We start from the raw sequence: 27,035 nt of genomic DNA on the forward strand, positions 1-27,035 counted from the left end.
AGCTGATAGACTATGTACAGTACACACCCCTGTTCAGCACTACACAGTACGGTGGATGCGGGCGAGAGACGGGAGCCACAGAGGACCGGCGGGGACCGGCGGGGACCGGCGGGACGGGTTGAAAGGAAAGGTCGCAGTATAGAGAATGACAACATCTACATCGACTCCATAACGGACAGACATACTCTTCTTCTTCTTCTTCTTTTTTTTTGTTTGTTGCCCCATCAGCGCCGCCGCCACCAGCACCACCAGCTCGCTCCTCCCCCTCCCCGTTGGGGTTTCACACCTCCAGGCCCCAGCTCCTGAAGAAGCCCTGGGCCGCCAGCGCCTCGCGGAACGTCACCGTGAGCGAGTTGATGGTGACGTCGGTGACGGTCACCTCGCCGGGGCCCATCACCGGCCTCCAAATGTCCAGCCCCTCGGACGCCGCGTCCTCCTCGGACCCCAGAGTCGAGCTCCAGTCCTCCTCTTTCTTGTGTCCTGACAGACAGACAGAGACAGGGGGGGGGGGGGCACAGGGTTGCGGTCAGACAGGGGTCGCATGGGTTTGTGGGTAGTTGTACATACGCTTATCTATTCTCGGCTCGACTGTTGTTCTGGACTTTATTCTGGCGTCAGCAAGGCCTCCCTCCACCGTCTGCAGTACGTCTCCTTTCATGAAAGCTTTTACACAAGTCGGATATTTGTTTTCCCGGGACATCCGGGTGGCGTGGCGGTCTATTCCGCAGCCTACCAACACGGGGATCGCCGGTTCGAATCCCCGTGTGACCTCCGGCTTGGTCGGGCGTCCCTCCAGACACAACTGGCCGTGTCTGTGAGTGGGAAGCCGGATGTGGGTGTGTGTCCTGGTCGCTGCACTAGCGCCTCCTCTGGTCGGTCAGGGCGCCTGTTCGGGGGAGGGGGGAACTGGGGGGGAATAGCGTGATCCTCCCACGCGCTACGCCCCCCTGGTGAAACTCCTCACTGTCAGGTGAAAAGAAGCGGCTGGCGACTCCACATGTATGGGAGGAGGCACGTGGTAGTCTGCAGCCCTCCCCGGGTCAGCAGAGGGGGCGGAGCAGAGACCGGGACGGCTCGGAAGAGCGGGGTGATTGGCCGAGTACAACTGGGGAGAAAAAGAGGAGGACGTAGCACGTGGGAGGATCACGCTATTCCCCCCCAGTCCCCACGCCCCTGAACAGGTGTCCCGACCAACCAGAGGAGGCGCTAGTGCGGCGACCAGGACACATACCCACATCCGGCTTCCCACCCCAGAGACGGCCAATTGTGTCTGTAGGGACACCCGACCGAGCCGGAGGTAACGCGGGGATTCGAACCGGCGATCTCCGTGGAATAGACCGCTACGCTCCCCGGATGCCCCGGGAATGACAACATGGAAGTTATATCACCGTATTACCAGAACCACAATCTCACAACACATCTAGTCCCAGATCAGCGTGAGCAGCTCTGCTTACACGGCTGACAGACGTCCGCCGTTACAAACACGAATAAGAGACCAGATACGCGTCTTAACTGGACCTCCGGATAATCCGCGTGTCTCTCAGACGAGCGGCTCGGTGTCTGGCTGTGAGCCCGGGGGTCTAAGCTAACCCGTCTGTTCCTTCTAACCGCTTCACGAACACACGTCTTCTCGCAGTAAACTCGGGTCGCTTCGAGTTACCGGCTAAGACACACTTACCGTTCAGAATGCCTCCGCCCATCTCCGTCCGCCTTTCTGTCTGGCTCGCCCCCTCGTCCTTCTCCTCTTGCTCCTCCTCCTCTCCTTCGTCGTCTTCTTCTTCTTCCCTGCTCATCTCCTCCTCCTCCTCCTCCTCATCCACGTCCTGCTCCGGACCCTCCCACTCGTCCTGCGTTGGGGTCGGTGGGTTGGAGCCGAGGCACCTGAACTGCGACCTCCTGGTTTTGTTTTTGCGATGCGGCGGCGTCGGCGTCTCCGCGTACGACTGCTCCGCCGCCACCTCGGAGTCCAGCGAGCGCGTCAGCGACAGACGCAGGCGAGGAGGAGGCGTCTCCGGGGTCTTGTGGGCGCTCCGCAGATCCATGGTGTAGAAGGTATTCTGCATAGGAGAGAGAGAAGATGAGGAAGTTGTCACGTCCTCCATGGTGATGTGTTTCACCCACCGAAGGAATGAAGTTCAGGGAAGAGGAAACATGGTTTCCCCCCCCGCCCACAGCAGCGCAACACAAAGACGAACACACATATCCAAAAACTGCGAGAACACACATATCCAACTACACAAAATAAAATAAATCACTGTCCAAGAGAACGCCAGCCAGGGTGACTGTCAGAACTGCCGGTCTGCATGGGCTAGCAGTTAGCTTAGCCTGCTCCGCTTCCGCGTCCTGTCAGACCGCCCTCGGTGTTTCCTCTTCGGGCGCAGCTCCAGGCGGGGCGCCGTGGTCCCAGGGCCCACCGGACGCAGCAGACCAGGCTCTCCCAGCCGATCCAGCACCAGCTCTCCCAGCCATCAAACCAAGACAAACTTAGACGCAGACGTGGACAAAGACGCTGCATGGACGGTACCGGGTGAGGCCGCCGCAAACGGGAATTCGCGCTGCCATCTTCCCACACCGGAAGCGGAAGCAGAAGTTGGTTCTGTACGTAATTTTTATTTTCTTCCGATATGCAAATGTCATTGAGCTGAATGACCTTACCTTTTTATGTTTGTTTTCAAAGAAGTATTTCTGAATATTTTGGCCCAGAGATACTTCAAGTATCTCAGTATCTCGGGGTCTGGTTCACGAGTGAGGGTAGGATGGAGCGGGAGATTGACAGGCGGATTGGTGCAGCATCAGCAGTAATGTGGACGTTGTACCGGACCGTTGTGGTGAAGAGGGAGCTGAGCCGGAAGGCAAAGCTCTCAATTTACCAGTCGATCTTAGTTCCAACCCTCACCTATGGTGATGAGCTTTGGGTGGTGACCGAAAGGGTGAGATCGCGGATACAAGCGGCTGAAAGTGTCTGGGCTCAACCTTAGAGATAGGGTGAGGAGCTTGGACATCCAGAGGGAGCTCGGAGTAGAACCACTGCTCCTTCACATCGAAAGGAGCCAGTTGAGGTGGTTTGGGCATCTGATCAGGATGCCCCCTGGGCGCCTTCCTTTGGAGGTTTTCCAGGCACATCCAACTGGGAGGAGACCCTGAGGTAGACCCAGAACTCGCTGGAGGGACTACATGTCCAGTCTGGCCTGGGAACGTCTTGGGATCCCCAGGAGGAGCTGGAGAGTGTTGATGGGAACAGGGACGTCTGGAGTGCCCAGAGATGAGATGAGATGAGATGAGATGAATGCTTTGGCAACACAAATGTCAATTTTGGCATGTCAATAAAGCACATTAAAATTGAAAATTGAGAGAGAGCGAGAGAGATGCATGTTAGAATGACATAATTAAAGCCTCTTATTCATCTGGAGGCATCTACCAGCTCCACAGCCTCGGTGGAAGAGAACCCAAAGATGGCCCGTCACGAACCCCTATGACTGTCCTATGACCGACAGCACCACAGACTCCATATTACAGACACGCTCAGCACAGCTGTAACAGACCGGACGCCGTGTCCTCTTTCTATTTCCCGTGTCGTTGTTTCAGCGTTCGCTCTACACGCTCTTCTTGTGCCGTCCAGTCAGAATGGACGGCAGGTTCGCTCTCGTTGGTGGTCTTCACACTGGAAGAGCATGAAGACCCAGATGTGCGTGAGGCGGCGTCATTTACTGACACAGCGTTGATATATGACTGGCGTGCCAGGCACCCTGCGGCATCTGTACGGGAGGCGGCGGGAGTTTAACGGACTCCGGTGGGAGACTTCTGACTCTTTTATGAATAATAATGACTTAGAGGTTAGGTAGCAGTTAGCTTTAGGGTCAAGGTTAAGTCTGATATGGCCGTCTGGGTAGTATAGCGGTCTAGTCCGTTGCCTACCAACATGGGGATCGCCGGTTCGAATTCCCGTGTTACCTCCGGCTTGGTCGGCCGTCCCTACAGACACAACTGGCCGTGTCTGCGGGTGGGAAGCCGGATGTGGGTCTGCGTCCTGGTTGCTGCGCTAGCGCCTCCTCTGGTCGGTCGGGGCGCCTGTTCGGGGGAACTGGGGGGAATAGCGTGATCCTCCCACGCGCCATGTCTCCCTGGCGAAACTCCTCACTGTCAGGTGAAAAGAAGCGGCTGGCGACTCCACGTGTATGGGAGGAGGCGTGTGGCAGTCTGCAGCCCTCCCCGGATCGGCAGAGGGGGTGGAGCAGCGACCAGAATGACTCAGAGAGCGGGGTGATTGGCCAGGTACAATTGGGGAGAAAAAGGGGGGGGGGTCCAAAAACAAGGTCAAGTCTGGTACAGCTCATGGGTGAGTTTTACGTAATATATCGACCCTTTGTCAACGGTGTCGACGCCGGCGAGGGATGAGATGGGTTTGTGAGGACAGAAGCAGTGCAACAGAAAGGTCAGAATGGAGCAGGGCCAGGCTTGAAAACTGGTCCCAGATCAGCTGACAAAAGACCAGACATGAACGAGGAGGTTGTGTTTGAAGTGACATGAGAGGAGGTGTGTGTGTGTGTGGGGGGGGGGGGGTTAAAGGTGGCAGCACCGCGGTGGAGAGGCATGTTGTCGGTGATGTCACCACTCAGAGAGGTCAGTCGCTGGATAATTCAGAGGAGCCGAGCCGAGCCGGCCAACGTGTCTCCTGGTGTGGAGGAGTCTTGTCCTCACCTGCAGGACGATGCGTTTGGCTTTGGACCCTCTCCTCCGGTGTCCCAGCACTCTGTCTCTCTGCTCTCTAGAAACGACAAAAACAAGACGAGACTGTCAACAGCCGGCCAAACCCAGGACAACAAACCAAACAACAACATGCGTTGGGTTGGCTTCGTCTACTGACGGGTGGGGACACTGACCAGCAGGTGGTGTGAAGCGGTCTTCCGTCTGAACGCTCCCTCGGCAGTATGACGTCACATCTTTTGTTTTCTTAATTTGGATTTTTCCCCCTTTTTTTTCTCCCCAATTGTGTCCGGCCAATTACCCCACTCTTCCGAGCCGTCCCCGTCCCTGCTCCACCCCCTCTGCCGATCCGGGGAGGGCTGCAGACTACCACATGCCTCCTCCCATACACGTGGAGTCGCCAGCCGCTTCTTTTCACCTGACAGTGAGGAGTTTCACCAGGGGGACGTAGCGCGTGGGAGGATCCCCCCAGATAGCATCTGGATGTGGGCCACTTCAGGCACTGGTGGTCTTCTTCTGGGCCTGACAAAACGGATGTGAGCCTGAAGTGGCCCACATGTGTAATAGCAAATATGGCCCAAATACGCTAAAGCAAATGTGGGTCTTTTCTGGCAAAGATGAGGCGCTCTGGGCAACATGTAATCTGGGTGTGAACCTGAAGTGCCCCGTGTGGTAAATGGTAAATATGGCCCAAATATCACAAAACAAATATGGGCCACCTTTGGCAAATATGTGGCTTGGTTCTGGCCCAGATCTGGCAAACAGGAGTGGACCGCCCAAGTGCCATCGTTCCTCATGGTATGTTGGCCGGATCAAAGAAAGATGAAACTTGGGTGTGGGGCTGTCTGGGATACTACCCCCCCCCAGTCCCCCCCCCCCGAACAGGCGCCCTGACTGAGGAGGCGCTAGTGCAGCGACCAGGACACACACCCACATCCCGCAACCTACCCGCAGACACGGCCAATTGTGTCTGTAGGGACGCCCGAGCAAGCTGGAGGGTAACACGGGGATTCAAACCGGCGACCCCTGTGTTGCTAGGCAACGGAATAGACCGCCCCGCCACCCGGACGCCCGTTTGAGTGTTTTCGAGTGGCGGTCTAGAACGATCTGGGGTTTCACGGACCCCGGCGGCGGTGAGGGAACATTAGGCACCGCTCTTTTACTCACTTCTCCTCATAGGCCTGCACCAAGCGCTGGTCCAGAATGTGCTCCTCCGGCTCCCACGTGCTGTACCTGCAAGAGACACAGCCAAGGGGGACGCCCTCAAAATGTGCACATCCTGTCATCTTTCACTCAACCACTCGGTCACTTGTTGCATCGTTCTGTCACCAAACTAATCTAGTCGACCATTTAGTTCATCTTCATGTTTCTAACTGCTTCACGGAAGTGAACACACAAGTCCACAGACCTCATGCACACTTGTCCACATCTATCAGTCTGTCCATCCATTATTCTGTCTGCCCATACATCCATCCATCCATCCATCCACCATTCATCCATCCGTCTCCAATATTCAGCTGATCTGTCCATCCATCCATCCACCATTCATCCATCCGTCTCTAATATTCAGCTGATCTGTCCATCCATCCATCCGTCCATCCGTCTCTAATATTCAGCTGATCTGTCCATCCATCCATCCGTCCATCCATCCATCCACCATTCATCCATCCGTCTCCAATATTCAGCTGATCTGTCCATCCATCCATCCGTCCACCATACATCCATCCGTCTCTAATATTCAGCTGATCTGTCCATCCATCCATCCATCCACCATTCATCCATCCGTCTCCAATATTCAGCTGATCTGTCCATCCATCCATCCATCCATCCACCATCCACCATTCATCCATCTGTCTCCAATATTCAGCTGATCTGTCCATCCATCCATCCATCCATCCATCCATCCATCCATCCATCCATCCATCCATCCATGCATCCATCCATCCATCCATCCATCCATCCATCCATCCATCCACCCGTCCATGTGTGCATACTCACTTCGGAGGCCATCCTTTCCATTTCAGGAGGTACTCCACGTTGCCCTGTTGGGGGAGGATTTCGACAGAGATGTCAGAGGAGTGAACAGAGGACGCTGAATGTGACCGTGAAGAACCGCTGGTCTTGGTCTGCCGTCTCTTCCGTGTCCCGCCCTGACGCCTCGCACCCGACGGGAGAGTCTGCTGCCCCAGCGGACCGGCCGAGCGAGTCCGTCGGTCGACATACTCATGCACATATTCGTGTGTTTTTTTCCTCCCCAGTTGTACCCCGGCCAATTGCCCCGCTCTTCCGAGCCGTCCCGGTCTCTGCTCCACCCCCTCCACCGATCCGGGGAGGGCTGCAGACTACCACACGCCTCCTCCCATACATGTGGAGTCACCAGCCGCTTCTTTTCACCTGACAGTGAGGAGTTTCACCAGGGGGGGCGTAGCAGGTGGGAGGATCACGCTATCCCCCCCCCCAGTTCCCCCTCCCCCCCAAACAGGCGCCTCGGCAGACCAGAGGAGGCGCTAGTGCAGCAACCAGGACACATACCCACATCCGGTTCCCCACCCACAGACACAGCCAATCGTGTCTGTGGGGACGTCCAACCAAGCCGGGGGCAACACGGGGATTCGAACCGACGATCTCCGTGTTGGCAGGCAACGGAGACGACGGCCACGCCGCCCGGACGCCCAACATATTCTTGTGTTTGACAAACCAAGTGGCTGACTCGTGTGTACGCACAGTGCAAATGAAGTGGATGACGTCATGGGAGGTGACACCCTTTTGCGACGTGTGATTAGATTCCTCGGTTATCGGCGCTGTCAGGCGCCTGACGAGATACCGGGCCCGAGCCCGCTCCCCAACGCTGCGCCGCCAACAGCGCAGCTCGCTCGACGCAACTCCGGCGTCGCTTAAGTGGGCAATTTCTCATCCGAGCACATTTTCTATTTTTTTGGCTGCCGTTTGATTCTCACGCCGGAGAAGCTGAAAAGCGCGGTTACCAGACATGAGCGGGTAGCCCTTTAAGGAGCCTCTCTCCGGCTAAGGGGTGTTCAGAGGTGGGTGGAGGTTGCTACGCTACCAGGATCTAGTTTCCACGTAATGCTTACATACATCTATATATATACATCTATATATACATCTATATATATATATAGATGTATAGATGTATAGATGTATATACACACACACACACATATATATATACATATACACACACACACATATATATATATATACATACACACATCTATATATATATATAGATGTATATATATATAGATATGTGTGTATATATATCTATATATATAGATGTATATATATATATATGTGTGTGTGTGTGTGTGTGTGTGTGTGTGTGTGTATGTGTGTGTCTTACACAATCACACGCATGCCAAGACGCCGAGAGGGTCGCTCCAAATGACGTCATCAAGCCATCGCTTTCCAGCGACGGGGGGGCTGTTCCCTGGCGATGACGTCACCGCCCTTCCCGACTTCCAGCGAGATCCTGGCGTCATCTTCCACCGCCGGAGCAACCGCGCGCACGCTTTAAAAAGCGCCGCCGTCCCCCCAAAACCCGGAAATGTGGAACCGAACGGGTTCGATTTGGGGGGGAGGCTGCCGGAGAGCTTGCACGATAATCCCCGTAATGAGGGGGTGGGGGTTGGGTGGGGGGTTGCAGGTTGCAGACCCACACACTCGAGCTTCCGTGCGACTGGTTATAAACGCGCGTCGTCGCCTTTAACGGACGCCCGTAAACACGGGGCGGCCACGCGTGCGCCTCATGACGACGCGCCTGCGCCTCGGCGTCGTTTGCGTCGGTTGCGGGGGAGCCTCCAGAAAGAGAGAGAGAGAGAGAGAGGGGGGGGGGGGGGACGACTGTCAAACCACAGAACACACCGTCCGTCCGTCCGTCCGTCTGTCAGTCAGTCTGCCAGCCTCCGTGTGTGACCCACAGCACGCTGTCAGCCGGGCCCGAGATGCACGTCTCGGCTAACGGTACCGGTGCCGGTGCCGTTGGCTGCCCGGTGGTGATGATGACCAACACCTGGCATGTTGTTGTCGTCGTCCCCCACTCCCCCTTTTCTCCCCAGTCGTACTCGGCCAATTACCATCCGGCTCCCCGGCCGTAGGGACGGCCGGCCAACCCGGGGTGCAACACGGGGACTCGAACCGCCGACCCCCGTGTTGGCGCCCCAACCGACACCTGGCATGTTGTGGCTGTAACGCGGCGGCGACGCGTCCACGTTACGTTAAAGGGCCCTCGCTCACCCGACGCCCACCTCCAGTCTGCAGCCGGGCAGCAGGCGGGCAGCAGCCGGGCAGCAGGCGGGCAGCAGCCGGGCAGCAGGCGGGCAGCAGCCGGGTTGCTGGTGCAAATGTTGACTCGTTGCAACAACAACAAAAAAAGAAGAAGAAGAAGAAGAAAAAGCCAAAGAAAAGGAATCCATTACGTTACCCCCCGCTCCTCGTCACAAGCCGGCGACGTCCCGCTCCCGCGTACGGCGCGATCTCGGCGGACCCGCTTACCTTCCTAACCCGCTTCTTGATGATCGACTCCACGGCGAACACTTGCTCTCCGATGGCTGACAGCTCCATCTCCCCGCCGGCCAGCGCCACTGGGAAAGCACACGGCGCCTCCTGCGCAACAAAGTAGCCCAAATGTCAGCGCCCGGAGCGGGACGGCCGCCCCCCCCCCCTCGTCTTTTTATCTCCCCCCCCCCACCCCCCTCAACCTACCAGTGGGTCCGACGTACATCTATCCCGTAGACCGCTTCCTGGTACCGGATCCCTCCGTCCGTCCGGTGACTTTACAAATCTGCGACACATCTGCACACCGCTCGGCGCGCTCCCGCACAGACGCGCGTCGAGAAAAGCGCGCTCCCCGAATCCCCCCTCCTCCCCCTCCCGCATCATCACCCCCCCCCCACAACCTTTAAAAGGAACCGGGTTAAGGTTTAATGTTCAGTTCACCTTGACGAAAGGGTGATTTACCGTTTTAATAAGTAAACCGCTCGGCCTCGGGAGGGTGGGGTGGGGGGGTGGAGTAAGTGGTGGGTGGACTGCCCCGCGCGGGTCTAGCTGCACCACACACGACGGCGTCCACCGTGCAGGGTAACCACCGGCTAATCAGGGGCAGTCAGGGGTTGGTATCCTTTTTTTGTCTTTTGGATATCTCCCCCCTTTTCTCCCCAGTTGTACCCGACCAATCACCCCGCTCTTCCGAGCCGTCCCGGTCTCTGCTCCACCCCCCCCCCTGCCGATCCGGGGAGGGCTGCAGACCACCACATGCCTCCTCCCGTACATGCGGAGTCGCCAGCCGCTTCTTTTCACCTGACAGTGAGGAGTTTCACCAAGGGGGAGGTAGCACGTAGGAGGATCACGCTATTCCCCCTCCCCCCTGAACAGGCGCCCCGGCTGACCAGAGGCGGCGCTAGTGCAGCGACCAGGACACACACCCAAATCCGGCTTCCCTTCCCGCAGACACGGCCAATTGAGTCTGTAGGCGGCGTCCGACCAAGCCGGAGGTAACATGGGGATTCGAACCGGCGATGTTTAGTTGGCAGGCATGGGGGGGTATCTTGCTCAAGGACGCCTCCGTATTTTTTTGCAAGGAGGAGTCGGGAATCGAACCGGCAACCCCCCCAGGTGGGGCGGGGCGGGGGCGACCTCTTCAAAAACGCTTGAGTGCATCTAAAAATAGACGCTGTGTAAGATGTTCAAGATTTCACTCTTTTTAAATTAACATTTTGTTCCTCATTGGTCAGAAAATTGTCAAAATGTGTATTTCCCCCCCCCCCCCGGGCCCACCACTACCCTCTGTTAGTCTCCCCCCTCATATGGCGTCACTTGGTAGCGTCCGCGCGGTTCCAGTCGAGGTAGGAGTTCACAGAAACCCCACGGACGGAGCTGTGAGTAAGACGTCCTCCATCAGCTCCCACCTGTTTAAACAAACCAGTCTTTAAAGCTTCTCGGTGTTTCTGACGTGTCAGCTGGTTCTTCTGGGTCGTCGGTTAGCTTAAAGGCATGATTCAGTCGAGCTAGCTGTAGCTAGCTGTTCCACCGCTGCCAAAGCGTCTGTTGTACAATGGTTGATGCTAGGTCCAACGGGGTGTGGGCACGGAAGGAGACGTGATTGGTTGTTGGTTAGAGTTTAAACTCCTTTTGGATTTCCATTGTTAGCGAGCGTTAACGTTAGCTATCGTTACGGTACGATCTGCCAATGTTAAGGCCAGTTGTAAGCTAGTGTAAACTACTAATAAGACACTTTAGCCGCTAGCTAACGGGTCTGACCCTTTAGCCGAGCGGTTAGCGACGTCGCCTTGTGGTGCAGTACACCCCGTATCGAATCCCGCACCGGGCAAGAACATAACCGGTTACATTGGTGGCAGCGGCGGGATCCGGAAGTGTGCAGATTCTCAGGAGTCTCTTCGGAGCGCGGGAAGAACCAAGCGCGAGGGCGCCCTTCCGGGAGAGGGTGACGACTGTAAACTACTAATAAGACATGTTAGCCCCTAGCTAACGGGTCTGACCCTTTAGCCGAGCGGTTAGTGATGTCGCCTTGTGGTGCAGTACACACCGTTGGTGGCAGCGGTGGGATCCGGAAGTGTGAAGGTCCTCAGGAGTCTCTTCGGAGCGCGGGAAGAACAAAGCGCGAGGGCGCGCTTCCGGGAGAGGGTGACGACTGTAAACTACTAATAAGACACGTTAGTCCCTAACTGACGGGTCTGACCCTTTAGCCGAGCGGTTAGCGACGTCGCCTTGTGGTGCAGTACACCCGTATCGAATCCCGCACCGGGCAAGAAAATAACCGGTTACACTAGCTAGCTAAATGTTTCAGTGCGCGTCGTTTGTTTCGAGTCAGTGCGCTGCAAGGTTCCGCGCTGTCTATTGGCCGACGCAACAGCCAATCACGGCTACTTCCGTGCCTACACCCCGTTGAATCTAGCGTCAACCTTCTACAAGGTCGACGTTAAGCGTCCAGTCAGGATGTGATGGAAATAATATTGTAACGTGCATGGATAAGAAGACACGCTGGCTGGCGGGTCTGACCCTTCAGTCTAGCGTTTAGCGATGCCTCCTGCGTTGCGGGCGATACGGGTTCGCTTCCCGGCCGTGGCAGCTCCTGTGGTTGCGTTGTCCCCCGAATTCGCTACATTGGTGTCAGAAGTGGGATGGAGCGACCGTAAGGCCATCGGAAGCGCATGCGCCCTGAGGCGTGAAGGAGCTGATATGCTTAAGCGCGGGGACGCGCTTCCCGAAGGAGGGGGGGTAGTGTAACGTGCATGGATAAGTAGACACGTTGGTCCTTGACTAACGGGTCGGACCCTTTAGTCGACTGGTTAACGTTGTCGCTTGCGGAGCGGGAGACACAGGTTCGCGTCCCGGCCATGGCGACGGTCTCCCAGACTGCCCCCCGAATTCGCTACAATATGTAAAGAGTTGAAAAGGTGCAGTCACCGCCAGCCCTGCCTCACGTTCCCAAGTTAACACAACCACGCTGAATCATCCTGCTCACAACAAAAACACAACAGCTGTAAGTCACGCAATATGTGATTCACACGTAATATGAAGCAGGGCTGGTGTTGACTGCAGTTTCACCCGAGTGTCTAACACCTCACATTATCCCCCCCCCCCGACTGGACGCCTAACAGCGACTCTGTAAAACAGACGCTTTAGCGGCGCTGGAACAGAGCTACAGCTAGCGTGTCCGAATCGCGTTTTTAAGCTAACCGACAACCCGGGAAAACCCGCTGACACGTCAGAAACACCGAGAAGCTTTAAAGACTGGTTTGTTTAAACAGGTGGAAGCTGATGGAGGACGTCTTACCCACAGCTCCGTCCGTGGGGTTTCTGTGAACTCCTACCTCGACTGGAACCACGCGGACGCTACCGACGTTAGACACTCGGTAGAACAGGGCGCAGTCCTGGCCGCTCCGGTGGCCGAGCGGAATAACCCGCCGGTCTTGCGGTCCGCTCGTCATGTGGCTGGGTGGTTCGTATCCCAGACTCGCCGTAAGCGGTCCCGGCCGGGGCGTCCACGGGGTGAGGCATTCATTAGGCCACCCTTACCCGAGGGATAGTGGGCGTAGATCGGTGTAATGTTCGGGAACTCGTCGTTCTCCAGCGACCCCTCTGGTCCATCCGGGCGCCTGCAGCCCAGCAACCGAAAGCGTTCTCCCGACGCCTCCTTCGCGGCTTGAGGGTGATGCAACCCATGCGAGGAGGCTTCAGCGTGTAAAGTAGCGGGAGCAGCCGACACGTGTTTGAAGGGAACTGGTGTTACGACTATCTCCTTCCTGTGGAAACGTGAGCCAGGGGAGTTGCTCGATAAGAGTTCCGGCCGTATGCCATTGGGTTAATCGGGTGGGATAAGGGGGAGAAAGTAGAAATACATTTATTTTTTTTTAAAAAAGAAAATGTTCAGTCACCTCCAGACCTGCCTCACATTCCCAAGTTACCACCTCCAGACCTGCCTCACATTCCCAAGTTGCCACCAGCAGACCTGCCTCACATTCCCAAGTTACCACCTCCAGACCTGCCTCACATTCCCAAGTTACCACCCGCAGACCTGCCTCACATTCCCAAGTTACCACCCGCAGACCTGCCTCACATTCCCAAGTTACCACCTCCAGACCTGCCTCACATTCCCAAGTTACCACCTCCAGACCTGCCTCACATTCCCAAGTTACCACCTCCAGACCTGCCTCACATTCCCAAGTTACCACCCGCAGACCTGCCTCACATTCCCAAGTTACCACCTCCAGACCTGCCTCACATTCCCAAGTTACCACCCGCAGACCTGCCTCACATTCCCAAGTTACCACCTCCAGACCTGCCTCACATTCCCAAGTTACCACCAGCACGCTGAATCATCCTGCTGACGACACAAACCCAACAGCTGTGATCCCCAGCATTACACGGCGTGCGCCCTTGTTCGCCCTTCAGGGAGAGGGGGCATTTCACAACACACTAAACGGGGGGGGGGGGGGGTTCATGAAACGCTTTTATAAGCATTTTTATTTCCGTGAAAAACAAAAAGAAGAGAAAATACAGTGATATATAAACCAGGACTCTTGAGCCACCACAGCGCTACAAAGGAGCGGTTCGGCGTTTTGTCTCGACACTTCTTGGCCTCCCTTAGCTTAAGTGGCCCGAGCACGGACCACCGATCACGACCCGCGAGCCTTTCGCCACGGGCCCGGAATGACGTCTCCTCCCTTTGCAGCGAGCGACCGTCTCTTACGTCACGCACAAAATAAATACCGGTCGCGGTGGCGGCGGGGCCCCTCTAGGGAGGGTAACGGACCCCCCCCCCCCCCAGGTTCTGGGTTTATAAAGTAACTCTGCTTTCAGTCTGGCTCTTAGTTCCAGAACGGACTCGTAACGTTCTAGAAGCAAAACCGAACACGCTCGCGCGACACGCGCGCCCTTTCCAACGACGGAGAGCAATTAAGGTTATTCTATGTAAACAGGTTAAGGCCGCCGGGGCCGTCAAGAACCGACGGCTTCTTTATTTATACCAACAGCTTCGCCCGCCATGGTCTGACATCCGCATCCCCAAGACCCGTCTTCAACAGGACCCCCCCCCGCCCCACCCCGGGTCCGGCTCAGCTCCAACTGCAGCACGCGTCTGGCCGGACGCCAGCTTCAAGAGCCGCCCGTCGACTTCCTCTTTTCACTCCCAACGACACGTTTCATTGTCTAGATCCCCCTCCCCCTCCTCCCCCCTCCCCTCCCCCCCCCCGAAATACTGAAGCAAACCGAAAACCGCTCGTTTCACCCCCGCGACAGCACGCTGCCCCAGTCAGACTGAAACTAGCCGCCGTGCACCGCGCCGCGCCCCTGTCTTCTGACTCGTCTGCATATGACTGTGCATGGGTGTGTGGGTCTGCGTATGACTGGGCTCTGCAGGTCCGGGGCCACCAGCTCGTCCCGGCAGCCCGACACGCCGGCGCCGCTGCTACCAGACGGCACGCTTCTGCCCCTGGACCCACCGTTATTACCGTCATCTCCGTTATTACCGTCATCTCCGTTATTACAGCACACGTCGGGACACATGTCCGCGCGAGAGGGTGTTTGGCCTGGGTGTTGCATTGCTTTGTTGCCGTATAAAACTTGCGGGTCAGTAAAGACTGTGAATGTTGTGTATGTGCGAGGTGAGATACGAAGGTTGGCAACGTGAAACCCACTGAGGGGGGGGACGCGGGACAACACGGACACACCGAGTTTAAGAAAGACACGCTTTGGTGAAAGGGGGGGGGAGAGTGTGTGTGAGAGAGAGAGAGAGAGCTGGAGAGAGAGAGAGCTGGAGAGAGAGAGGGGACAGAGAGAGCTGGAGAGAGAGAGGGGACAGAGAGAGCTGGAGAGAGAGAGGGGACAGAGAGAGAGAGGAGATAGAGAGAAGAGAGAGAGAGGGGACAGAGAGAGTGTGAGAGAGAGAGGGGAGAGAGAGAGAGGGGACAGAGAGGGAGAGAGAGAGGAGATAGAGAGAGGGGAGAGAGAGGGAGAGGGGAGAGAGAGAGAGAGAGGGGTGAGAGAGAGTGTGAGAGGGAGAGAGAGCGGGTGAGAGATGAGAGAGAGAGAGAGAGAGAGAGAGAGGGGAGAGAGAGAGAGCGAGAGAGGGGAGACAGAGAGAGAGAGCGGGAGAGAGAGAGTGTGAGAGAGGGAGAGGGGGGGAGAGAGAGGGGAGAGAGAGAGGGGTGAGACAGTGTGAGAGAGAGAGAGAGAGAGAGAGAGAGAGAGAGAGAGAGAGAGAGAGAGAGAGAGTGTGAGAGAGAGGGAGAGGGGAGAGAGAGAGAGGGGTGAGAGTGTGAGAGAGAGAGAGCGAGAGGAAGAGGAGACAGAGAGAGAGAGAGAGGGGAGAGAGAGCGGGAGAGAGAGAGAGCGAGAGAGGGGAGACAGAGAGAGAGAGCGGGAGAGAGAGAGTGTGAGAGAGGGAGAGGGGGGGAGAGAGAGGGGAGAGAGAGAGGGGTGAGACAGTGTGAGAGAGAGAGAGAGAGAGAGAGAGAGAGAGAGAGAGAGAGAGAGAGTGTGAGAGAGAGGGAGAGGGGAGAGAGAGAGAGGGGAGAGAGAGGGGTGAGAGTGTGTGAGAGAGAGAGAGCGAGAGGAAGAGGAGACAGAGAGAGAGAGAGAGGGGAGAGAGAGCGGGAGAGAGAGAGGGGGGGGAGAGAGCGGGAGAGAGAGAGAGGGGTGAGACAGAGTGTGAGAGAGAGAGAGAGCGAGAGGGAGAGGAGACAGAGAGAGAGAGAGAGGGGAGAGAGAGCGGGAGAGAGAGAGAGAGGGGGGGAGAGAGTGGGAGGACACTACATGATAGAATAGGGCAGAATGAAGGGGAAGGAGTCCCTGTCGGAAACAGGCGGACAAACACGCCATTTTACAAACAGCTCAAAATCCTGCGGCTTTGGATACTGGAAAACTGTACGATGTACAAAAAGCAATGAATCAAAAGTGACTTTGAAAAAAAATAGTCATTACACACACACACACACACACACACACACACACACACACACACACACACACACACACACACACATATTCTATATATACGAACATATACACACACGCGCGCGCACACACACACACACCGGATACGTAACTGATAACATTGTCAGAAGTCTGACTAGTGTCTGCGTTGTGATTCTTTGTGATCTCCCTGTTTTGTGTGTTTGTTGTCTTCATCACTTGGGGTCTCAAGTCAAGCGAGTCCAGCGATGGTCATGTAAACAAACCAAAAAAAAAAAAAAAAAAAAAATCGGGCCAGTGCGCCTCCATGTGATTGGCTGTGCACAATTCACCGTCTCTCTGTCCTTGTCGGTGATTGGCCGGGGCCAGCTGCCCCGCCTGCCAGCTCGTGACAAGATTGGCGGGTTTACTCTCAGCAGCCGTCTGACCTCCACGTCTGGTGCGCTTCCACTTCCTCGGAGACGACCAGCAGGAGCTCACAGTTCTTCCCTCGCAGCTGGAGACGCAGGAACTTCCTGTGGTGGCAAACAGAAGAAAAACACAGTGATACGGTTATGAGCGGGCCAGCTGGAACTCATCCACCCATCCATCCATCATCCGAACCCCTTACCCCGCCCTCAGGGTGGCGGGGATGCTGGAGCCTATCCCAGCAGTCACCGGGCGGCAGGCGGGGACACACCCTGGACAGGCCGACAGGCCATCACACACACACACATGCTCACCTAGGGACAACTCAGTATGGCTGATTCACCTGACCTACAGGTCTTTGGACTGTGGGGGGAAACCGGAGCCCCCGGAGGAAACCCACCCAGACACGGGGAGAACATGCTAACTCCACACAGAGGACGACCCGGGACGACCTCCAAGGGTGGACTACCCCGGGGCTCGAACCCAGGACCTTCTTGCTGTTAGGCGACTACGCCAACCACTGCGCCACCATATATATATATATATATATATATATATATATATATATATATATATATATATATAAACATACACACACACACACACACACACAGTGGACTGTACAGTTTCCATCAGTACCCTGTGAGGGCACAGTACCAATGGCGGCCTTTGTTAACCCGGGCCTTGACCGATCCTGTACGGACCCTCGACTGATCCGGTATGGTCATGTCAATCTGCATCATGATAACACAAAATTCTACATTGGACGCCCTTCCTGACACAACCACTAGCAGCCCTACGGACGGGGGCACAGGTCAAGTGCCGGATGCCATCCCGGTATTCATGGACTTGCACCCACGCCTGTCAAGCCATATATCTATATATATCTATATATATATATCTATATATATATATATATATATATATATATATATATATATATATCTATATCTATATATCTATATATAGATATATAGATATATAGATATATATATATATATAGATATATAGATATATATATAGATATGTCCAGCTGGCGTGGCGGTCTATTCCGTTGCCTACCAACACAGGGATCGCCGGTTTGAATCCCCGTGTTACCTCCGGCTTGGTCGGGCGTCCCTACAGACACAATAGGCCATGCCTGCGGGTAGGAAGCCAGATGTGGGTATGTGTCCTGGTCGCTGCACTAGCGCCTCCTCTGGTCGGTCGGGGCATCTGTTCAGGGGGAACTGGGGGGAATAGCGTGATCCTCCCACACACTACGTCCCCCTGGTGAAACTCCCCACTGTCAGGTGAAAAGAAGCAGCTGGTGACTCCACATGTATGGGAGGAGGCATGTGGTAGTCTGCAGCCCTCCCCGGATCGGCAGAGGGGGTGGAGAAGGGACCAGGACGGCTTGGAAGAGTGGGGTGATTGGCCGGATACAATTGAAAAATGGGGAGAAAAAGGGGTAAAAAATCCCCCCCTGAAAAAAAAGTTTAAAAAAAATAAATTCTAGATCCGTCAGATTGTGAGGACATCTCCTGTGTGCAAGGCTGGATTACGGACCGGACACGCTGGCGAGTGCTCCGGGGCCCCGGGCCACGAGGGGCCCCAAAAGGTCAGGGGTATTGTGTTCGCGTATAGTGGGGGTCCCCAATCATACCCTACAAGGAACGGTTGTTTCGACCCCGCGTTGCGATGAGGGGCCCAAGCTAGTCTCTATTGATGCAGGGGGATCCATTTGTTTTGTGAGTCAACATTGTGTTGTACTTTGTAGTCGCCGTCCGAACCCCGCACAGATTGGCATAGTGTCGACTACCATGTTGGGTATTTGCATTAGTTTTACATTTAACAATGTTTAGTATTGTTTGCGTAGCCTATCTGACAGGGGGGGGGGGTGGATGTGAGTGCCCGGGGCCCCCTGGTGGGTTAATCCGGCCATGCCTGTGTGTGTTTATATCCATTGCGTTCTCTTTGGTCGGTCCATCTGAACTCTTGTCTTGGCCTCACTGGGGGGTGGGGGTGGGTGGGGGTGGGGGGTAACCTGGACTGAGCAGCTTATCAACGTTTAGCGCAATGAAATTCAACCCGGATGGAAAAACTGACACCTGCGAAACTAACGGAGGGGACGCCCAGACTACCAGCCCCCGTTACACAAAGTTGTTAGAAACCGCTAAATGAACGACCCCCGCTGAAGTTTCTTCATAATCTAAAATTGCATATCACATCCAACACGTTGTTGTGACTCATCTCTTCCACCCGGAGTTAACGAGGAGTTTCACTGATGGTTTTGTGCATGTGTAATCAGTACTGATTTCTGGTTTTGATATACTTCAATGATCCCCGTAGGGGAACGACGCTCTGCATGTAACCCATCCTAGCTGTGTAGCTAGCAGCAGTGGGTTCGTCTTGCCATGCCTTGCTCAGGGGCACAGACAGGAGTATTAACCCTAACACTGCATGTCTTTTTGATGGCGGGGGAAACCGCAGCACCCGGAGAAAACCCACCGCAGACACGGGGAGAACATGCAAACTCCTGGGATGACCCCCGGGGTTGGACAACCCCGGGGTTCGAACCCAGGACCTTCTTGCTGTGAGGCGACAGCGCTAACCCACTGCGTCGGCCATGCCGGGTAATGTAACGGGTAACGTAGTGGACCGAAGCTATAATATTCTCACGGTGTACTACACTGACGGAGAAAATCCAGTGCTCCCCTGCTCGCAGTCTTTCCCATAGCGCCTACACGTACCAGAATGCACTGCTGTATGCTGGCTTCTGTATCGTCGTCCATAACATCTGCTGCGCTGGTGTTGTGGGATGTGGCTTATACGACCGGGGACGTAGCTTAGCCGAGAGACTGAGGATGTGTTCAGAGTAGATCAGAGAACTAGAAACTCTGCCGGGATGCAGTTTCCTGACAACACGACACATCACTTGGTGGACAGGAAAACCTCGGTTCCACCGCCTCCAGAGATGCGGAAAGGATTGGGAACAACTGCAGGTGTTTTTCTTTAAGGTTCACCGACAAAGGTTGTTCAGTTACTTGCATTTTTTTTGACAAAGTGGAGCGGGTGGAATCGAGCCTGACCTCAGCGTTTTGACTCCCTTTAAAGAGAGACTTGCATCAAAATCCGACTTTTCCTGTTGTTAATCGATGTCAGGAGTGTGGATGTGATCGATGAGACAAATGGCAGCCCTAAAAATCACATTTATGGCCAGACGAGAGATATCGGCGGTCGAGTAACTGATTTCCGGTTGGCGAAAATGTGGTAACTTGCCACGTCACGAATCACCATTAGCATAGAGGGCGTGTCCGTAGCGGGACGCTATAAAAGCGGAGACGCACCCTTTTGGCTTGGAGGAATACGGCTGTATTGGCTGAGCGACATATTCGCGAGGTGAGCAGTCAACTTCCACGGGGAAAGAGGAATCGTCTTCCACTTCCACACCCTCGACCTCAAAGCTGCTCTCGGTGGTCTCGTCGCTCGGCTTTTTTATTTTTTGTATTTTGTAAAGTGACGACGGAGCAGGAGGGGGGCTGTCACCAGTGAATTTCTCGTTTCTTTACGGCAAGCGGTTTAGCCCCAGTGGTTCAGCCCACCCGGCCACACCCACAGACCACCCTGAATTTCAGTAGCCAAGAGCTATGAAATCAGAAAACCACAGCTACCTTTCGGTTGTAATTCAAACCACCCGTGTTAAAAATGTGCTCAGAAACAGCATGAAGGTATCACTTTAATAAGAATTAATTAGTTAATTACTGGCATTACCAACTTTTGCCACTGGAGGGGGGGTCACAGCCTTTACGGCTAATTGCAAATCCCCCACCATGCTGTTCTGTAACAACTCGGTCGTCGTCTCATGCTCACATAAAACACTAACTGACACCAACTTTATGTGTTTTTTTTCTCTCCCCAAATGTACCCGGCCAATTACCCTATCTAACGAGCCATCCCGGTCGCTGCTCCGCCCCCTCTGCTGATCCGGGGAGGGCTGCAGACTACCACATGTCTCCTCTGATACATGTGGCGTTGCCAGCCGCTTCTTTTCACCTGACAGTGAGGAGTTTCGCCAGGGGGACGTAGCGCGTGGGAGGATCACGCTATTCCCCCCCAGTTCCCCCTCCCTCCTGAACAGGTGCCCCGACCGACCAGAGGAGGTGCTAGTGCAGCGACCAGGACACATACCCACATCCGGCTTCCCACCTGCAGACACGGCAAAGTGTGTCAGGAGGGACGCCCGACCAAGCTGGCGGTAACATGGGGATTCAAACTGGTGTTCCCCCTGTTGGTAGGCAACGGAATAGACCGCTACGCCACCTGGACACGAGGCTGTTGAATTATGATGCCCGGTGTTGCTCGAACACTGCACGCCGACAGGGAAACCGCTCACACCAACAGTCTGTCGATACACACACCAGTTCATGCTTACCTGAGCTCTTCAGCGCTGCCGATCGGGTGTGGACTCCGCAGCTTGGAGTCCAAGTTGTAATAGACTCCGCCCACCTCTCTCACACCTATCCAGTGCTGGCGTTTGAGCGGCAGCCGGAGGGGCCCCCATCGCAGGTTGGACGGCACATTGAGAATGAAACCCGTCACGTTTAACAGCTCGATGCTGCCCACGTCCCTGGAGGAAGGCAAGCGGACACATGATTTGACTTCTCATGATAGTCACCTCTACGAGCATCCTGCATTAGAAAAAAGAGACGGAGGATCATATACGTCTGTTTTTAGCCCAGGGTATAAAAGGGCATTGCGGGTAAACAGATGAGATGGTAACGGGCATGTCATATCAACGGAAAAGTCATCAATAAATAACAATACGTTAAAAAAAAACAAAAAAGCAGCTACAGCCTGAGCAACACAGTGGCCACCAGTTGGACCCGGTATCATATGGGCTGCTGTGTCCTCCGCTTCAAATCCAGACCAAGACCTGAGCTGCTTGTCATCCCTTCCTCCTCTCATCTCCCTTTCCTGTCGCTCTTCATTCCAGCTTCCATGATGAAGCCTCAGAAAAACTGATGAGAAAACAGTCACGTGCTTTCTCATCACATTCCGCCCCTTTTTTCCACAGGCTAATTATTATTATTGTTATCATTATCCTACATGTAATTTGATTTCATATTGGGCTGGGCTGGTTTAGGGGCCATTACTAGACTTGCTAAACCCAGCACATGTAGCTTCACATTCGAACGCTGGAAGTACTGACTGCTGTGCTCAAGAGCGGCTCAGATTCGGGTGTATTTTGAGCCCAGCAGAGTAAATAAAACAAAACGGCCTTTCTTCTTCCCTGATCGGGTTGCGATTAGCTGGATGAAAACAAACTCCCTGCTGTATTATTCTTCATGCTCATGCTAGAATGATAACTTCATCAGTGGAGGAAGCGTCACACACAGACAGGAGAGGTGCCAGCAGGAGTTAAAGGGAAGGTTTACAAGATGGTTGTGAGACCAGCTATGTTGTATGGTTTGGAGGCAGTGGCACCGATGAGGGGACGGGGGGTGGGGGTGGAGCTAGAGGTGGCGGAGTTGAGGATGCTGGGATTTTCCTTGGGAGTGGCGGGGAGAGACAGTATTGGGGGCAGGTGTATTGGAGGGACAGCTCGGGTTGGACAGTTTGGAGGCGGAGCGGGAGAGGCGGGATTGAGATGGTGTGGACGTGTGTGGAGGAGCGACGCTGGGTGTACTGGGAGAAGGATGCTGGGTGTGGAGCTGCCGGGGGAGGAGAGGGGAGGGGGTTTGTGGATGTGGCGGGGGAGGACGTGCGGGTGGCTGGTGTGGCGGGGGAGGATGCGGAGGGCGGGAGGAGATGGAGGCAGATGGTCCGCTGTGGCGACCCCTAGTGGGAGCAACCAAAAGTAATAGCAGTAGTAGATTACACACGGATAGGAGCTGCGCTCTGCCAAACTAAGTCTAGGCGGGCCACTGGGGATGCTGCTGAGGAACTGGATTTGTTGTGTTGTTTCACGCCTATATAGCAACATTTAAAAAAGACCCGACACCTTCACAGACCAAACCACAGCAACTCAAGCATACAGCAGTTGCAGAGCAAGCTTCCCATTAAGGAAGGTACACCTGGCGGTGGAGTAGTGTCCATAGGTATAGTCCCGCTTTGTTAGAGGAAATGTGACCAGCCGTCAATTCTTTACTCCCCCCAAAACCAAGCGCTACCCATACACCCTTCATCCAAGGAGATGAACCATCACATCCGGTGGTTCAGCTGGTAGAACGCATGCTGCATAGGCTCAGGCCTTATCTTATCACAATATCCCTGGTTCAAACACAGGTTGGGACCTTTGTCGCATGTCCCTTTGTCCCTCTCTTCCCCTGTTTCTGGTCCTACTATAATGTCCTGACAAGAAAGGCTAAAATGCTAACCAAAAGAAAACATCAAGCTCAGACTGGCTGCTGGATCCGGCTGAAGGGAGAAGACTCCAGCTGAGGTAAATCACGTCATTCCCTGATGTCTGCGCCCTGACAAACGCTTGACTTAAATAAAGTCTAAAAGTAACTTCAAACATAAGTCTTTTTTCCCCCCCCTTTTCGCCCCAATTGTATCCGGCCAATTACCCCACTCTTCTGAGCCATTCCGGTCGCTGCTCCACCCCCTCTCCCGATCCGGGGAGGGCTGCAGACTACCACATGCCTCCTCCAATACATGTGGAGTCGCCAGCCGCTTCTTTTCACCTGACAGTGAGGAGTTTCACTAGGGGGACGTAGTGCGTGGGAGGATCACGCTATTCCCCCCAGTTCCCCCTCCCCCCTGAACAGGTGCCTCAACCGACCAGAGGAGGCGCTAGTGCAGCGACCAGGACCAGGAAGCCGGATGTGGTCGCTGCACATCCGGCTTCCCACCCGCAGACACGGCCTATTTTGTCTGTAGGGACGCCCAACCAAGCTGGAGGTAACATAGGGATTCGAACCAACGATCCCCATGTTGGCAGGCAACGGAATAGAGTGTGACGCTACCCTGACGCGGCGCTTCAGAGATAAGTCAAAAGGGAGGAGTTCTGTGTGCCGTCTATATACCTTCTTTTATCCCACCACACAGCCTCAAATCCGCGGGTCTGCAGCGCCGCCATGATGACATTCACGTCGTAGTTCCCATTTCCCAGCATGCTCTTCTTGTGAGGAGTCACCAGAGTGCTGGGAGAGAGCCTGCCAAGGGATGACCAAGATAGAGGGAGTTCAAGAGACAAGGGTGAAATAGTGACATGGGGGGGGTGGTGGGTGGGGGGACAAAGAGAGAAGAGCCGAGTTTAAGGAGAAGACAAAGTGATGAGCTTACGTTAAAACAAGCTGGTCAGTGGTACACACGAGTGTTTGTGTGTGTCTGTGTGTGTGTGTGTGTGTGTGTGTGTGTGTGTGTGTGTGTGTGTATGACAGAGAGCGGGGAGGTAGAAGAGAAAAAAGAACACCAAATTCATGTTTAATTGTGAGCAAACTAGGACAATGAGGCTTGTGTGCCAACACACACACACAGACATACACACACACACAGACACACACAGACACACACAGACACACACACGCTACCTCCTCTCACCTTTGGTAGATCTCCTGCAGTGTGTCCCGGCTGAAGGCCGTGCCGTCTTGGAAGACGTTATTGAGTGCGTGCAGAGCGCAAAGCTCTCTCCGCTGCTTCTCGTGGTAGATCGTGGGAGGAATCACAGAGGGCTGGGGAGGCACCGGGGTAGTAAGGGAGGAGGAAGAGGAAGATGAGAGATCCTGCTGTTGCTGTTGACAGTCCCTGCACTTCCTCCCTCCTTCTCCCAATCCTCCTCCTCCTCCTCTAGGCCCTCCCAGCACTCCTTCTCCTCCTTTCTGCTTGCTGACCTTCCAGGGCATACAACCCAGGTCCTGCAGCCCGCCTCTTCCTTTGCCCCTCCAGTCTCCCGCTGAATATGGAGCGCTTCCCATCCCTGGTTGTTCCACCAACCCTCACCCCCGGTGCCACCACCACGGCCACCACCTTTACGATGCTACAGCGACGTCATGGCAACCAGCGCCATGGCAACCTCTCAGCCGCTTGGAGGAGAGAGGCTTATTCTCAGAGGGGAGGGGAGTGGGGGGGGGGGGTTACCTGGTAAATGAGAGCTCTTCAGTCCGTGTTCAGGCAGTAACACCTGCCCGGTGAAAGATGGAGAAACGAAAAAACCTGATTCAAGTGTGTGTTGAGCACTTACGGGGGGCCTGTGCCAAAAGAAGCGACACGTGTGCATCAAGATGGGTAATCCAGGCGTGGCCAACTAAATCTCAACTATGAGAGTAACCAGCGAGAGAGAGGGGGAAAAAAAGACTAAAGGACGAAACTATTTTCCGTCTCGATATGTTCCACATCCTCCATCCTTTGTGTGAGCTGGGGTCTCTCCATCAGTCACCAGCTGGTAGTTTCCTTCAGTTTGCAGGAACAGATGTGCTGTGGATGCAGGGATGGACAGGGGTGCCTGAACAACAGCCCAGAGAGAGAGAGAGACAGAGACAGAGAGAGAGAGACAGAGAGACAGAGAGAGAGAGAGAGACAGAGAGAGAGAGAGAGAGACAGAGAGACAGACAGACAGACAGACAGACAGACAGACAGACAGAGAGAGACAGAGAGAGAGACAGAGAGAGACAGACAGAGAGAGACAGAGAGAGAGAGAGAGACAGACAGACAGACAGACAGAGAGAGACAGAGAGACAGACAGACAGACAGAGAGACAGACAGAGACAGAGAGAGACAGAGAGAGACAGACAGAGACAGAGAGACAGAGAGAGAGAGAGAGAGAGACAGAGAGAGAGACAGAGAGAGAGAGACAGAGAGAGACAGAGAGAGAGAGAGACAGAGAGAGAGAGACAGACAGATAGAGAGGTTATTTTACCAGGTTATTGTCTTTCACGTGTTTCTGTACTAAGCGTTCATATACTGTCAGCATGCATGTGGCAACACAAACGCGTCCTTCCAGTCGTGCCAATTAAGCGAACGGAACGGAAGGGCACGGGACGGGACAGCGGACGGGGCAGCGGACGGGACGGCGGACGGGACGGCGGACCCTCTATCGATGGTCAAAACTTCAGCAAAAATCCGCCTCCTCGGCGGCGTCAGCTGGTGTAACGAGCCGAGCAGACAACCCGAGGCGGCGGGGATGATCGGAAAGTCCGTCTTCCTCTCCGTCCGCCCAGCAGACGGCAACGCGGGGAGGGTAAACAGTTCCCCCCCCCCCCCAGCCCCCCCAGCCGCCCCAGCCGCCGGATGAGGAAGCCGCTCGGCGAAAGCAGCGGCGCGGTTTAACTAAAGCCGCCTGGCCCGGTGAGAAAAGAGCCAGCATACCGTCCCACGCGTCCACCCTCCCCACCGCCGCCGCCGAGGGGGGCGACCCGGCGGGCTTGACTCGTCCGTCCTCGCCCGGACGCCTGGCTGGCGGACACTCGTCTCGGAATCAGTCGCCGATTTAACTTCACTTAAGATTCCCTACTTACCTCCCCTCCTCCCCCCTCTCTCTCTCTCTCTTCCCGGCGGGGGAATCTCACCGTCGTCGAGCTGTCATGGAGGTTTATGCGGGAAAACAACCGAAACAAAAAGCCAAAAACAAAAACAAAACAAAAAAGAAGCCAGGCGGTCTCCGCGGCTCTTCCCCCGCAACGCCGCTCGGTCCTTTTCTTTGTCTGTGCCACTTTTTCCCTTTAACTGCTGCTGGCTGGCCACCACGGACATGCGCAGTACGCGCGCACTCACGTCCGCTTGTCACCGCCTGCGTCAGAGCGTGCGAGCGCGAGCGCGCAGCCCCGCCTCCGAGACTGCGAAACTCGAGACCGGAATCACGTTACTAGCGTGCTACGGAAGAACGGCGCGCGAGCGGTTTTTTTTTTCACGCTGCACGCGGAGGCGTGTGTTACACAAACGCCAGACACTATGAATATCCCACAATGCAACGCAACACTTGACGACGACGCCACCTATGGGGTGGTGTAACCCAGAACGGGTTGCTTTCCACCGTGCCAACTGGAACTGGTTGGCTGGTTGCAACTGGTTCCTTCTTTTCCCCCACAATGCACCTGGTTCCTTCTTTTCCCCCCCGTGCACCTGGTTCCTTCTCCCCCCCCCCCACAATGCACCTGGTTCCTTCTTTTCCCCCACAATTCACCTGGTTCCTCCCCCCCCCACAATTCACCTGGTTCCCCCCCCCCCAACAATGCACCTGGTTCCTTCCCCCCCCCCCACAATGCACCTGGTTCCTTCTTTCCCCCCCCCACAATGCACCTGGTTCCTTCTTTCCCCACCCCCACAATGCACCTGGTTCCTTCTCCCCCCCCCCCACAATGCACCTGGTTCCATCTTCCCCCCCCCACAATGCACCTGGTTCCTTCTTTCCCCCCCACAATGCACCTGGTTCCTTCTTTCCCCCCCACAAGGCACCTGGTTCTTTCCCCCCCACAAGGCACCTGGTTCCTTCCCCCCCCCCCCCACAATGCACCTGGTTCCTTCTTTCTCCCCCACAATGCACCTGGTTC

General features: G+C 55.2%; 2 protein-coding genes across 2 annotated transcripts in view; both read right to left on the bottom strand.

Annotated features, from left to right (window-relative positions):
• Window positions 1-9,502, bottom strand: part of cbx7b (chromobox homolog 7b) — a 9,932-nt gene extending 430 nt beyond the window's left edge. Inside the window, exons 1-7 of the mRNA XM_056297545.1 lie at window positions 9,427-9,502; window positions 9,217-9,327; window positions 6,703-6,746; window positions 5,872-5,937; window positions 4,699-4,765; window positions 1,679-2,057; window positions 1-480 (exon numbers count right to left, since the gene is read on the bottom strand). The exon at window positions 1-480 is cut by the window's left edge and continues 430 nt beyond it. Of these exons, the coding sequence (XP_056153520.1) occupies window positions 281-480; window positions 1,679-2,057; window positions 4,699-4,765; window positions 5,872-5,937; window positions 6,703-6,746; window positions 9,217-9,285 (825 nt within the window). The 5' untranslated portion in view covers window positions 9,286-9,327; window positions 9,427-9,502 and the 3' untranslated portion in view covers window positions 1-280. The remainder of the gene's footprint in view (window positions 481-1,678; window positions 2,058-4,698; window positions 4,766-5,871; window positions 5,938-6,702; window positions 6,747-9,216; window positions 9,328-9,426) is intronic.
• A 6,742-nt stretch (window positions 9,503-16,244) lies between these two features.
• Window positions 16,245-26,216, bottom strand: josd1 (Josephin domain containing 1). The gene is made up of 5 exons (XM_056297585.1): window positions 26,004-26,216; window positions 24,091-24,991; window positions 23,574-23,702; window positions 20,978-21,172; window positions 16,245-16,670 (listed from the first exon to the last, which is right to left on the bottom strand). The coding sequence occupies exons 2-5, from the start codon at window positions 24,462-24,464 to the stop codon at window positions 16,568-16,570; spliced, it is 801 nt and encodes a 266-aa protein (XP_056153560.1). The 5' UTR covers window positions 24,465-24,991; window positions 26,004-26,216; the 3' UTR covers window positions 16,245-16,567.
• Between the last annotated feature and the right edge of the window lie 819 nt (window positions 26,217-27,035).

Source organism: Lampris incognitus, chromosome 17, assembly GCF_029633865.1.
Source record: "Lampris incognitus isolate fLamInc1 chromosome 17, fLamInc1.hap2, whole genome shotgun sequence".
Taxonomy (NCBI): Eukaryota; Metazoa; Chordata; class Actinopteri; order Lampriformes; family Lampridae; genus Lampris; species Lampris incognitus.

What these genes read in the sequence shown, in the direction of transcription:
- josd1 (XM_056297585.1), bottom strand. Translation starts at nt 24,464, where the DNA reads ATGGGAAGCGCTCCATATTCAGCGGGAGACTGGAGGGGCAAAGGAAGA. An exon ending in GTGTGGTGGGATAAAAGAAG is followed by an intron (nt 21,173 to 23,573) that starts GTATATAGACGG and finishes GCCTTCCTCCAG; the next exon opens with GGACGTGGGCAGCATCGAGC. An exon ending in GGCAGCGCTGAAGAGCTCAG is followed by an intron (nt 16,671 to 20,977) that starts GTAAGCATGAAC and finishes TTGCCACCACAG; the next exon opens with GAAGTTCCTGCGTCTCCAGC.